Source organism: Heliangelus exortis, chromosome 5, assembly GCF_036169615.1.
Source record: "Heliangelus exortis chromosome 5, bHelExo1.hap1, whole genome shotgun sequence".
In the NCBI taxonomy this organism is placed as follows: Eukaryota; Metazoa; Chordata; class Aves; order Apodiformes; family Trochilidae; genus Heliangelus; species Heliangelus exortis.
The window spans coordinates 22,460,070-22,473,804 of record NC_092426.1 but is presented as its reverse complement, the minus strand read 5'-3'; the positions used below and the strand labels follow the sequence as shown (position 1 = coordinate 22,473,804).

Below are 13,735 nucleotides of genomic sequence, written 5' to 3'. Positions count from 1 at the left end.
GGTGCTAGGGAGGTAAAGAGAATTGAGCACCCAACACAATCAGGAGACTTGGCTAAAACCCTCCATGAGGAGAGAGATCTGCAAGGGTGGGGTTACCTGCCTTAGCGAGAACTTGCACATCGTATGTAATAACGAGCTGGAGGAGAGAGAGTGGCAGGCTGGTTTTAATCTGCCCTTACTGCATATGAAATTAAAAACTGATAAAAGAGTATTTACATGACGTATTGTGCTGAGAAACTGTAGCACCGCTGTCACAGTTAGTCAGGCCAAGATTTTAAGATTGCCAGCAGGGCTGGAGATCTATATGGCTACCAGGAGCACCCAGCACTGCAAATCACTGCCGGCTGTTTGGCAGGAACACTGCCTGCGCCGAGCCCGGTGGATGAACTGTGTGCCCTCGGGCCTCTAGGGCCTGGCAGCTGGGAGCGGGGCTGCCCTGCGCTGGGTCGGGGGGGAAAGGAAGGAAAGGTCGGGGCGCCATGTCCGCGGACCCCGAGGGGGCGCCGGGTGAGCAGGCCAGAGCCGGGGGCGCTGAGGGTCAGCGGCGCGGCTTCAGCGGCCGCCGGTTGCCGGGGCGGCGGGGGCGGGCTGTCGGCCGGAAGCACCGGCACCGGCAGCGACGGATGGAGCCTGAGCCGGAGCGAGTGGAGGCGCCGCGGCGGGGGGGTCCCGGCGGGGTGAGCGGGCCCGGTCCACGGCGAGGCCGCTCAGCCCCCGCGGAACGAGATGGTCGTTAACGGTGGCGGGGCGCGAGCGGCCGCCTGAAGGCCCGGGGTGGGCCCCAGTCTCCGGGAGCAGGGGCGCCGGGGGCTTTAACCGGGATCTGATCCCATCCGAGCGGGGGAAGCGTGGCCGGGAGACCATGGGGGCTAGGATCGGGGACGGCGGAGGCGGTGAAACGCTGTCACCCGACCCCCGGGAGGCCTGGCATGGCTTTCAGTAGGCAGCGCCGCGGGGCCGGGCATCTGTGAGGCACCGCGCTGAGGGCGGCTCTCACCAGAGGGCTTGGAGGCGGCTGCGGGGTTAGCGCGGGGAGCTGATAGTGCTCTTGAACCGCTCAGGGACCGTGTCTCATGTCAGGGCATAGGCTGAGCGCAGAGCTGCTGCTGGCATTTCTCCCCCTGCTCTGAAGCAGGTTTTGTTAGTAACCCTGTGTGCCCTTTACTCATGTGCCTTTCCGCCTGCAAACTACAGGTACTAAAGATGGGCCGTCGAGCCCGCCAGGACTTCTTTACAGATGAAAATCACAGCAGGAAGAATTCCTCGTCTGCTTCTCTTGGAGAGGTGGGTGTCCTGTCAGGAAACAATCCTGCTGCTGTCTCCAGTGGAAGATTCTTTTTTTCGTCCGCGGTTCTTTCCCACATGATCGTGCTCTGTCCTTAGTGTTGGGACCCATGTGACTGCCCTGTCCCTTTCCTGCATGATGCAGATTTCACACAGGGTCATATCTGGGGCTCTGGTTTCTCATGTGTGGAGTGAATCAAAGAGGACTTGGGGCCTTCTCCCTCCTGTACATGCATATCTTCCTTGGGAATGAAAGTAAGAGCAGGCACATAATTTTGTGACCAGTTTTGCCACCGTGTGTGGTGGCAAGCCAGAGTACAGGTAAGCAGATGCACTTTGTTTTTGCTAGAGTCAGAGTACTGTATCTGAGATGGTTAGTGTCAAGTTTGTGTAATGACATTTTTTTCCCATTCCTCTGTGCAAAGGCTACAGAGGTCATGCTAAGGACTTTGTCTTGTGGGTAATAACATGCAGACTCAGTTCCCACTTGGCTTTGGAGAAAAACATTTGTTCAGAGACTCCTCCATCAGGATATCTTCAAACAGTAGATGGATGGTTTGGAACCCCTTTTTCAAAGGAGAGTGAGACAACATCCTCTCATGCTCAGGAGGATGAAATCTGAACCTTTTCACTTCACTTTCTTGCTTAGTTCTGCAGACTGCTCGAATTCTACTTGTAAGTTTGCTCCCTGATGTTAGCATGGCTTCTTCACAGCCATATGTTCTGAAATGGTTTCATGGGGGATATATCCTTGGTGTCCCTGCAGTGCTGTTGAAAATACACTTATGGCTTAGCTTGCAATAACACCTCATAGAACAGGCTTTTTATTCTGGAGAAGGTGCACTCTTTCCTATAGATAGCCATACTGGTGAATCATCTCCCACGTATGCATTGTCCCCTCCCCAGGCATGCTATGGGAGTTCAGGAGGGATTTAGTGACTAGAAGGTGTAATTTAAGAAATGGAAATACACATGGGCCTCCTAGGTAAGGAGTGCCTTAAAGAAACCAGGTGGTGGTTTAAGTGGGTGTAATTATTGGTTGGCCTCCAGATTAGGGTGGTGCACTCTCCGTTTGTTCTCTTACTGGAAATGGCCATCCTAATTTATGTACTGATTCCCTCCATAGGAAAAGACCAGGGCATGATGTAGGGGTACAGCAGCTGACTGTAACTTAAAGCAGATGTACTTGGTGTGGTTCACATGTAGCCATCATAATGGCTGGGAAGAAATCCTAAAGGCTTCAGTCCTTTTGCACCCCTGGAGAGGACTGAGAAATAGTTGCAATATTCTGTTTAAAAGCAGGGAGCTTTTCAGCGGCAGAAGGGTGAGGCTTTCCACACCTTACAAGATTCAAATATGTTATTACTGGAACTTAACCACCAGGAAGAAATGTTTTTGTCAATAGTCTCACTTCAGACAATTCTTTGTTAAGTGTTGCTGTTAACTGAAAACCTTGGAGCTACTGGAGAAGAGACAAAATCCACTATAAATAAGCCTCAGCCCTTTCCCTTGCTCCAGAATTGGAGGCCTCATATTTGATACCAAAGTGAGCATTAAATACAACTTATACTGTTTTTCCCTTAACCCTACCTTGCCAGCCACCTTTTACTTTTCTGGAAGCATGGCCTTGGCTTGCCTTCAAGTGGTGGGGTTAGCTCCTACAATGGATGTCTCATTCAGCCATCTGGTTATCTTGAATCTTTTTAGAGCAACCTCCCAAAAGAAATGCAAAATTAAAAAAAAAAGTACTTTTTTTCTGGATCTGACAGTAGTGGAGGAGGCCCTATGTAATTTATATCAGCATAGGAAGTTTTATTCTTACTACTGATTTTGGAAACAAAAATTTTTCTTAAACCTTTGCCATATTCGCACCTTCATGTTTTAAAGGGTTTAAAACTGTTTCAAGATTTGCCTTGATTTTTTTTTTAATGGCATGTTAATCCACCCAGTTACCACCTTGCTCAAAATTTTTGTATAAACCTAGCAATGGTGCTATTCTGGTCTTTACCTGACACTGAGAACCATCCAGGAAGTGTTCTCCAAGTCAGAACAGCTTGCTTGAGGTAAGCAAAAAGTACCTATCCATCCATGTTTCAACATTTGGGCTTGATACAAGGAAATTCACTTTGAGGGGTGAGCAGCTCATTTAGCATAATTAAAAAGATGTTTGTTTTGAAGTCAATAGGCAAATGGTCTGACTGGGAGCATAGATCTTATCAGGTTACTGCTGATCTCTCTTTGACCTTAAATCTGGCTTACAGAAGAAACTGCAGACAGTAGCACATCTCCTAAACTGTGTGTCTTCTCTCATAAATGAGGTGTTAAAACCTACATTCCTGGGGCACAATTGCTATCATTTGTGCCTTGTAGCCTCATGTACTTCCCCTAAATTCTGTGAAAACAGGATGGTGTCTTAGTATCTTTTTGGTGCCTGTTGTGTGTATACATCTCCCACACTAAGTTCCTTAACTATAGTGGTTTATCTGCAATTCCTCTACTGAAATCTCTATTTGAGAATTCCACTCCTGTCAGGAAGTATCTGCATTACCTTCAAATTTAGACCTTTGTCTCCTCAAGGGGCTCACTAGGGGTCGGAAAGCTCACAGTCTGACACCTGACATGCAGCACATTCCTGCCTTTTCAAAGGTACAAGTACTAACAAACTACAGCTGTGTATTATTTCGTGAGGCAAGATGGAACATGATTATTTGCTGTAATTAGTGCATCCTGCAGCAATGGCTGTGCTTGTTCCTGGCCTTTAGAGCTCCTTGGCAAATGGGCAGGCACTTCTTGGGCACCCAGGGGAACATGCCGTAAATGGGAATTCCTGGAGATAAATCTGCTTGCTGCATGCCAGAACTCCACATTTCAAGCATTCATTTTCAGAGGGGTAATGTATCCATTTTTCCTTTGGGATTCCTTTCCCATTCCCTGGCTTGATGTGTTACTTTTTACTCATCCCAATGCTACCAAGTTTCTGACAAAATGGGACAAACTTAAGCTGGTCAAGTTACTTGTATAGTGGGGGGAGCAGGTCATATAATGAAATCTGTTGAAGATCTTTGCTGTCCCATCCTACTAGGACTTCTGGATTCTTTTATAGAATAAAAGTCAAACCTTTTTCCTGCCTCTAACACTGCTGCATCAAGCAGCTTGAACGCTGGCTTGATGGCATCCACCAAAAGAAGCTGTTTGGCCAGGTTTGGAGCTCGTGAGGAGATTAAGTTGGAAAGCTGAGTGGAAAAGCCTTTCTTTAAATACATCAGCAAACTTTTCCTTTTCTGTGTCTCCTCTCAGCAAGAGTGAACTATTTACTGTTCTGTAAACAATAACTATGCACAAATATTTTAATGTTATCCTGCTTCTACAGTCTGTTTTATTGGTATTTTACAATGACAAGATTCCCTTAGGACCTTGTTCAAGACTTCCCTGCTTTTCTACCTCTTACTGTCTCAATGTGATGTTGTCTATGTCACTCTGGCAGCACTTGTAGACACTTTGAGTGGAGACTGCTTTAATAGGCAATATATAAGCCTAAAGCATGATGATTTTCCAGGCTTTGTTTGGAATATCTCCATACATGTAGAACAGGGTCACTTTCACTTTATATCAGGGTTTGTCCAAAATCAACTTATTTCTCTTCTGCTTCTCCTCTTTATGTTTCACCAAAGCTTTGGGAAAGCCTATTCTTTCACTTCTGAAAGCATCTTCTTCTCTTGTTGTCCTACCTGGTGTTTCCAAGCTTGGCTGAGTAGTTGTGGTCCTTGTGTCGTAGTTAAAATGTCAGTATTTCTGTGCTGTAAAAATGATCTTTTTCAGACTAGGGTCATGTTGACAGACAAAAGCTTGGGCTATCTTTACTGCTTATCAGAAGGGTGTTCCACAGGTGGCTTTTGCAAATTTGCTGTTTGTACTTCCATCATCATGCTTGCAAATATTCCTGGTAGTGATTCTTTAGGCTGAAATCCAGGCATCATTTAAATAGTACTCTGGTTGTCTAACTCAAGTGGGTAAACAGCTACAAATCAGTTGCTGGTAGTGAAATCCTTGTGGAAGATTACTTGAAGAAGTGGTTATTTAAATGCTTTATCAACATATGTTGTCCAGATGGTTTTGCTTCTGTGCTACTTCAAGTCTTGGATCAACTGGACTCTACATCCAGAGGAGCTTGGGTCATGTTCCGCCCTGCAGAAGCCTTTCTGCTTTTGGGTGTGGGAACAGTGGATCCCTGGCTGATGGATACATACTTGCAACAGTTCAGTGAATCTGATTTAATTTTTGCTGCTCACTAATATGGACACTTCTGTACCCCAGTTGCCCTAACCTGCATGTAGCTTTCCTCTGCTCCTGTTTTGGTAAGATTGTAAGACCAGATGGCAGTGCAGGGACTAAGTGGACTCAGATACCAAACCACTATAATCAGAGATGTATGCAGTTTATCATATGGCATCCCTGTTCCACAGGAGAGATGATGTAATCCAGAAGAAAAGATTGGTGGATTAGTGTAATGGTTCCAGCTATCCAATGTATACTCCTGGTGCAGGGTCATGACGTACCTTAGATCCTCTCCCCAAGTAATTCTGAACACTGTCATTTCTAGGATTGTGTAGAGATTACTGGATTCTTAATTGCCTCCTTGAATTTGGTGCATAGCAATTGTTTGTTGCCATTCCTGGTGCTGGCAGACTCTTAGTCAAAAAGGTTCTTATCCAGTTCGCAACTTTCACAGGCTGCTTTCCTTGAGTTATTCATCTACCCCATAACTAAGCTATTCCCTTATACCATAGGGTGAGATAAAGTGCACCTATTAAAGCTAACACTCTTGTCAGCTATGCCTGTCTTACTCTGACCACTACCCCTCCAGCTCCCAGTGGCAGATCTGACCTTGGCTTGAGAAACAGTACCTCCTGCAAAAAGACCTGCAGCCTGCTATGGTGTCTAACCCCCAGTATTACCAGTCCAGCGTCATTTCAGGTCTCTGGCATGGTTGCAGAGCCTATCCATACAAATATTTCTATGGCATTCTATACACCTGCATGGTTTGTATTTTCTCATGCTATAGGGATAAGGGACTAGGTCTTCTTACTCTCATTTGTAGATTTTTTAATTTAGTATGGCTTTCAAGGGTCTGATTACTAGAAGACTTTCTTGCCATTGCAGTCAAACAGACATGCTTTATAGTGTGTCATGGTTGGTGTACACATAGATGACTGTGGATATAAAAATCTCACAGTGATGAGATTTAACTTCACACTTTGTTTGAGTGAATGAGGTTGCAAAGCACGTGCTGTGGGACAGATATTCATGTCAATTTTCAAGCTCTTTTGTGCAGGTCTCCACAGTTCCTCTTTTTAACTTCTTTCTTTTTCCCTCCTGATACTTCCAGGATGAAGACCCTGAGGAAGAGGTTTGCCATGTAAAAGTAGAGGCTTTCTAGGTGGATGCTTGCTCCTCTGAAGGGCACTAGAATGACTAACTTGTTCATGTGTATGCTCCCTAAGAGGGGACTCCTGTATTGGAGAATAAGACAAAAGTTTGGCTCAGATGCAGTGCCTCTTGTGCATCCTCTGCTCCTATTGCTGACAGGTTTTTTTATTGTCTTTGTAACACCTGTTCTTGTCAGCTGCTGCATAGAGTACAATAGAGTACAAAACCTGACTGAGCCTATTTTTGCTGTCCAGTATGCTTATCTTACTCCTGTAACATGAAAACTTGTCCTTAGGGATTATGGAGTCTTGCTGGTGCCCCAGAGGAGAAGGCCAGAGAGTAGTAACAAGTATGTATGCCTTAGTATTTTCTTTGAGTATTTCCATTTTATTGTAACAGCACTGGGATGCTACTATCTGTGATGAATAGCATGGCATAGCACTTCTTACCAGGCTCCTGTTATACAGAGAAAAGGAATACACATGTCCTTTCACATCCTGCAGCAAAGCTAAAATATGTCTCGGTATTCATTTGGCATTAGAAGCCAGGGTGTAAAGTCTTTGGCCTAATTGCCTCACACTCTTTCTAACCATGGAATTGGTGCTGCCTGATTCTTCCTGGCTGGAGTCGGGCTCTGTATAGACAATGAAAGCATCCTTTCCCATACTATTAATTCCTTCTGCTGAAGCACTAGCCCAGGAGTGGTAGCATAGTAGATCAATTTGTGAAATTTAAAGCCCAGAAAATAATCCCGTACCACCCATCTCATTAATTCTGGCCCCAGGAGGTTCTTGTCATCACAGGAGCCAAGGCTATTCAGATTAGCTTAGTTTTCTCATGGTAGCACCACAGATTATATTGTAGGAAAAATCCATTGGGTTTATTCAGCAGTGATGGATGGTTCAGGACTATGCCCACAGCACTTTTCCATTTATCAGACAAAGAGACCACCTGCTAATGGGTATAGTTTTGGGGACTGGTTACCCAATAGAAAATTTTCTGGATAATTGATCTAATCTCCCCTCTCCTGGAACCAGTTCTTGCAGTCATTTCAGTGGCACTAATTCCACCTCTATACAGTGTCCCTCTCGCTGATTCCCCAGGTGATCACCTGGCTGGTCACATGCCACAGGCTCCTTCTTGCTCCTGGCTGCTAAATTTCATTAAAATAACTAAACTGATGTGACTCTTCCAGATGAGCAGTTGTTGCTTCAGGGATGGTGTACAATGGTGCCTGGCAAGGAGGGTTTCCCTAGTGTGAAGTGGTCTTTGCTTTTTAACCCCTGTTGTCTGGATAATCCCTGCACCCATTCTTCAGGTTTCCGTTCTGAAGCGCAAGTCACACTTTATAGTATGTTTCCATTTGTAAATGCCTGTGAAGGGTAACAAAATGGTTGAGTGTTCAGAAATCTGACTGATCAGGAAGCTGCTTGTAATTTATAATACTATATGCTTACAAACTTCTGTTAATTGTATTGAAAGTCTCTTCCAAACCAATTATTAGTAGAACTTTTTATATTGTAAAGTGTGATCCAAGACTTGTTGCAGTATATCCCTCCCTTAGTCATTGCCTGGCCAAGCTGAAATACTTGGCTTCTTGAATCATTTGTCCGAAGTTGGCCCTGTTGTCCCCCTGATGGTTCATATAACCCTTCTCTGAACTCCCTTTGGGCTATGCTGAGTGTTACAATATGAACTCTTCCTGGATTTGATCCCTTTCCTCTTGCTGTGCTGACGATACTGTGTGGCTGCCTGAATACTAGGAAACAGCCCCATCTGGGCTGTTGATGTGAACCTACCTGCTGAAGTCCTGCCCTGCAGCCATCTGCCTGCTCTGAAACTTGTTTTGCATCCCCTGGCAAACCACTCATCTTGAATCGGAATTTTTGCCAGTTGAATCACTCATTTGGCTATACCTTCCAAGGCTGCCTGGGACATTTAGCCAAAGGCTGTAAGGCTGATCAATGGTATAATAAAGGGTGTATCCTAATATCTCAGTTAATTTGTGGAGGCAGAATAGGCAGAAGGAGTATGAGCATGGCTGTGATCCAAGATTTTGCTGGGTTCTCATCCTGGCTTTGCCACAGATTTGGTTTGGGGCCTTGGAGAAGGCCCTCCTCTAGTTTACTTTAGTACCTGGCTGAAAGGAGGGCTAGAACTTTATGCAGAACTATGGAGATTCCATACACTCAGATCCATGTGGGAATTTTAGATGCCTCATAGCAAAATCCTCAAATTCTATTAGGTGCCTGTGTAGCATGTAAACAACTTTTGGGTGGGCCTAGGATCTAATTAAAGTGGTAAAGATGACTGCCTTGTGTCTGGAACCATGTCCTGTGAAGTTTTGGGGCCTACAGGAGTGTATGTTCCTGCACTAGCAGTAAGTGATTTATCCTGTGTTTTGTGGCCTTCAGCAGTGAAGCAGGGCTTTTTCTTGCCTCTAGGGGACCTCAGGGGGTGGAGGTGTTTGTTTTGATGTTGAAGCCGCACGCTTTATACATAAACCATGCTTTATACGTAAACCATATTATAAACATAAAAATGTATATATACATATAACCACCATCTCCTTTCCAAGCTGGAAGATACTGATTTTACTCTCTTCTTCCTCCTGAAAGATCTATTGAGTAATATTCCCTTTGGAAAAGGGAACTGAAGGAATTTTTGGATTACAGGGAAGGACTTCCTAACTGAAGCCAACATTTGAATGATAAGACATCTCTTCCAGTCCTAATGAGTCCAGCTGGGAGCTTGTTCTCTAGCTGTGCTTTGGTGGACTTGTCATAAATAGTCTCAAGGTCCTTCCTGGTATAAAATGGGGAGAGCATCTGGTTTCTGACTGTTAACTAGGTTGATGCTGACCTCTGTGGCTCTATGTCACTCAAGGTTTGAGTGATGACATGCTTTCAGGCAAAAACTGGAAAGAGGATTTAAGAACCTAACCTTTCCAGAGGGTGCAATAAGGTCCTTCTGTAAGTTCTAGTTCCCAGTGTTTCTAAAACAGTTTGGGTGGCAAAATGGGCTGTTGCTTTTTATGTTAAGGCAAACATGTCAGGAACAGTTGTTTTCAGTGAATGTTTATTGTATGAAGAACTATTAAAAAAGTTTAATATCTGAAATGTGAAGACAGTTGGGAACTTAACGTTGCAAAGTGGCCCAGTGTGGTGCAGTTGATTGAGAGTATTTATGTCCTAAAATGCAATGCAAATAATGTAGAGATCCCACAGTGAGAAGAAACCCACACTCTACCTGGGGAGGTACCAGCTTGGTTACCTAAAGCTAAACCATTTCCAGACTTAAGCTGACTCACATGGATCCTGCTTGCAGGTGTGTCTGCACCTGTGGTGTAGACATGGCCTGGGGCTTTATATGATCAGGGCCTTTAATCAGAGCGGTATTTTCCTGACCCAGTTCTTAACCTTGCACAGTGGTTGGCACCTAGCTCCAAACTCTCATTCTGTTGTTTGGTCTCGTCTGGATCTGCATAGCAGCCACCTCCCAAGTGCTCTTCCCACATCCCCTGAAACTTACAAATATGAGACCAAGGAGCCCAGCACTGGCTGCACTTAGCTGTGTGCTTGCTAGGGGACCTTATTTGTGTAAAAATGATCACAAGTAGTTTAGCCACCGTCCAGCCGGTGTAGTTCAGTGAGTTCATGATCTAAGTAGTCACATGTAAGTGTCATGCAGTCTTGTATACCCCTTTTTGTATCTACAGCTTGCACTGCAGTAAGACCTAGAGAATGTTGGAGTGTGACTGGGACAAAAAGTTCCTGTCCCAAAGACCTTTTAGTCTGGCTGTTGGGTTTTTTCCAGCATCCAGTTCTCCCCTGTGATCTTCTGGGGGGCTAGCTACATTTTGGATACGGTGTGTTTCCAAAGTTTTGCCTTATGCATGTGACTGGGAGCAGGATGGACTGGCAGTAGATGGTTCTTTAGATGACTGGCATGTCTGAGAACCTGGAAGGGTTTCTGAGACAGAATTTTGTGTAGCTGTTGCACGCTGTGAATGCCCTCCTATCTACATGGGCTGAACTGAATTTGTCCCTCCATGTCCCACAGTTTCTATCACCTGTTTGAATTCTTGCATTATGCTAATAAACACCCTCTACCAAAAAGAACCAGCATCCAAAGAAACACTGGCTTTTTTACCTGCTTCCATTTTGCAGGGATTGTTACTTTTTTTTTTTTTTTTCCAGTGGTCTTCTGGTTGCTTGTAGAAATGCCTGACTCCCAGCCTGTTCCTGGGGACCGCTCAGCTGGAAGTTGGCCAGATTCTCCATGAGGAATCTTAAAAATGCAGCTGAACATTTGTTCCCTAATTAGGCCAACTTCCTTACTGTGAGCCCCAGCACTGCACAGTCTGGAGCTCCCCAAGGTCTTGTACTGCCTCTCTCCCTTGCACCCCAACTGGCTGTCCAGCAGGGCAGTTATTTTCAGCTTTTTGAGGTTATCTCCTAGCCTTCTGATGACATCTATTGAAATAACATTCCTAGTCAGCCATGTTTCCCAGCCTTTCTCACTGCTTGGCTACCTTGATACGGATTAGGAACAATTCCATCAAAAATAATTTTATTGAAAGCTTTTTCTATTCCACATGTTTATTTGATTCTTTGAGTACTCCTGGAACCACCTGAAGTCGGCAAAAACTGTACAGTTGGTGGACAGGTATGAGGACATGTTTGTATGTAGCACAAGGTAGTAGCAAGCTGCTTGAGAGATGCTCATGCCTATGAGGGCTGGAGGGGCCCTGCCCTTGTACTGTGCATTGTGAGAGGGTTGTACCTTGCTTAGAGAATCAGATGGTTGTATGCTGCTTCACCATTTTCATGTAGGGGAGAGCAGTAACTCTTTAGACAGGTTAAGGTTCCAAATCCTGCAATATGACAGCTTTCCTAGCAGGTGCATGTGCCAACTGACTGCAAGCTGACCACTGTTTTAGGTAAGAAATTGTTGAGAAATTCAGGAATATGAGCTGCTCCTTAACCTGCTGTAATAGATGACAGAGGGTATTTGAAGCCCTTCAAGAGCCTTTTCTGTGTCAATAGTACATTCTCAAGAAGATGAAGGTCAGTGACTGTGAAAAAGTTTGTGGATAAAATGGAAATCCACTGTTTGAACTGTCTATAGACATGATAAAGAAGGCTAGCAGAGATTGTTCTTCACAAAAAGCTGAGGCTTTTACAGATTTGGGAAAAGAGCCCCTTTTGAGATCATACATGCTCTGAGACTGGTTTAGATTGTGTTATGTGGTTGCTTGGAAGCAGTGGGGCTATTTGATGTACAGCTCCTTAGTTGGCAGCAGTCAAAACTAATTCATCAGGCCTATTTGTGGAGATTTGCATTTTCTCAGTCAGAGATGAGGAGATGAGGAAACTTCAGACTTACCATACTTCTTTCTGTCTTCTGTGTGGTCAGTGCTGGATAAAAACAACACACCTACATACTGTATGCAATCTCGCAGTATTTGTATGTTGTATTGTACAGCAGAACATAGATCCCACACATTCTAACGGATGGATTGCATGACAGAAAAATGAGGTGTCCTCTTTTGCACACTGTCAATGTCATTTGAGTCCCTGCTTCCCTGCACAGGGTGCTCACTGCTTCAGAGGAACTGTCGTGTTGATGAAGGTAAATTAATATGTATTTCTAGACCTGTCCTGGACTCAAAATATCTGTAATCTGCCTGTGCCCTGGTAGGTCCTGAAAGAAACTTTGCTGGACCCTCAGGATCCAGAGGCTTACAAGGTAGATGCTTCCATGAGGGAAACAAAATCAAATTAGCACCTTCTAAACTGCAGACATGATCTGACAAGTAGCTTGGAAATTTCTGCATTAATGGGAAAGCCAAATTAGAATTCTACATCTTTGTGATAAGAAAGGGCCTAACTACAGAAAAAGAAGAAGGTAGAGTTTCTACTTAAATGTAGGAGAGATGGAATTCAGGCCAGTTGTTTTTCAAAGGGAGAGATAAAATACTGATGATGGTAGTAGTATGAAAGTCTTTGTAAGGAAGTTGGCTTGAGGAACACTGGAACAAAGTGCCAGCACAAAAATTGTGAGCTGAATTTCTGAGAAAAAATAGAAAGACCAGACCGTGGCAATGTTCCTTGAAAAAGTGAACAATCTCCAGAACCTAAGTTAGAGGAAACCTTGAGGAGGTAAATAACAGACAGCACTTAGGTGGAAAGCTAAACTACAGCAAGTGGTTAGTGCAGTGGAAGAGGCTAAGCAGCAAGACCTACAAGAGAATACTGTTGCTGGGAGCTGGTGGAATCTCATTGTTTTGAACACCAAATCATTTGATTGTATACCTCAGCTTTGCCTTGGGGAATATACATAAAAATCTTGCCTGAGATGTAACACATAGCTGCCAACAAGTTCTGATCATTTGAAGACCCTTGTCCTTTTGACCAGCAGGGTGTGTTTGGGAAAACATGTACTCCATTACAGGAGAACAGTGTCCCCTATTCCTGCTCTGCTTCCTCTGGGGCTGATGTTCTTCTCACTTTCTGCCTCAAGCTCCTGCTTGCAGCTGCAGCATCACTACCTGTCACCATATTAGGGCAATGCACAATATTGCATTCTCAGTTGTAAATTGTGCTGAGGGTTTGAAAATGTGAAAGTGGGGGTAAGTTTATTTACTTGACAAAAGTGCATGTGGCACGAGACCTTATTATGGCACTACCCAGACAGCTAACAAAGAAAAGCTATTTGTCCTCAACTGACAGCTTTGCCTTTGCTGTTGCTAGTGCTCCTTCAGACAGTTAAAAAGAATTACCTGATTTATTGCAAGAGGAATAAAAGACCTGTAGGTATATGTGAGGTGTTTGTCAGGGTCTAACAGACATTCAGGGTTGTCTGGTGTATATGATCAATTGGAAGATGTTATAACATTGGCAAAACACTGGAATCAAACCCCTAGATGGTGTGGAGTCATGCCCTGTGCAAGACTTGGTCTGTCTTTCTTGTCACCTTCTGAGCTAGAGTGCCTCCCTTGAGATATCTTTGATCTGAAGGC

General features: G+C 44.6%; 1 protein-coding gene across 3 annotated transcripts in view; it reads left to right on the top strand.

The window, feature by feature from the left end:
- Positions 1-469: 469 nt before the first annotated feature.
- IFT43 (intraflagellar transport 43) overlaps positions 470-13,735 on the top strand; it is a 44,454-nt gene continuing 31,188 nt past the window's right edge. The window contains exons 1-3 of one of the 3 annotated variants that reach the window (XM_071745941.1): positions 470-677; positions 1,195-1,284; positions 6,671-6,691. In XM_071745941.1, the coding sequence (XP_071602042.1) occupies positions 480-677; positions 1,195-1,284; positions 6,671-6,691 (309 nt within the window). In that variant the 5' untranslated portion in view covers positions 470-479. The other 2 variants (XM_071745942.1, XM_071745943.1) reach the window with 2 other exon arrangements.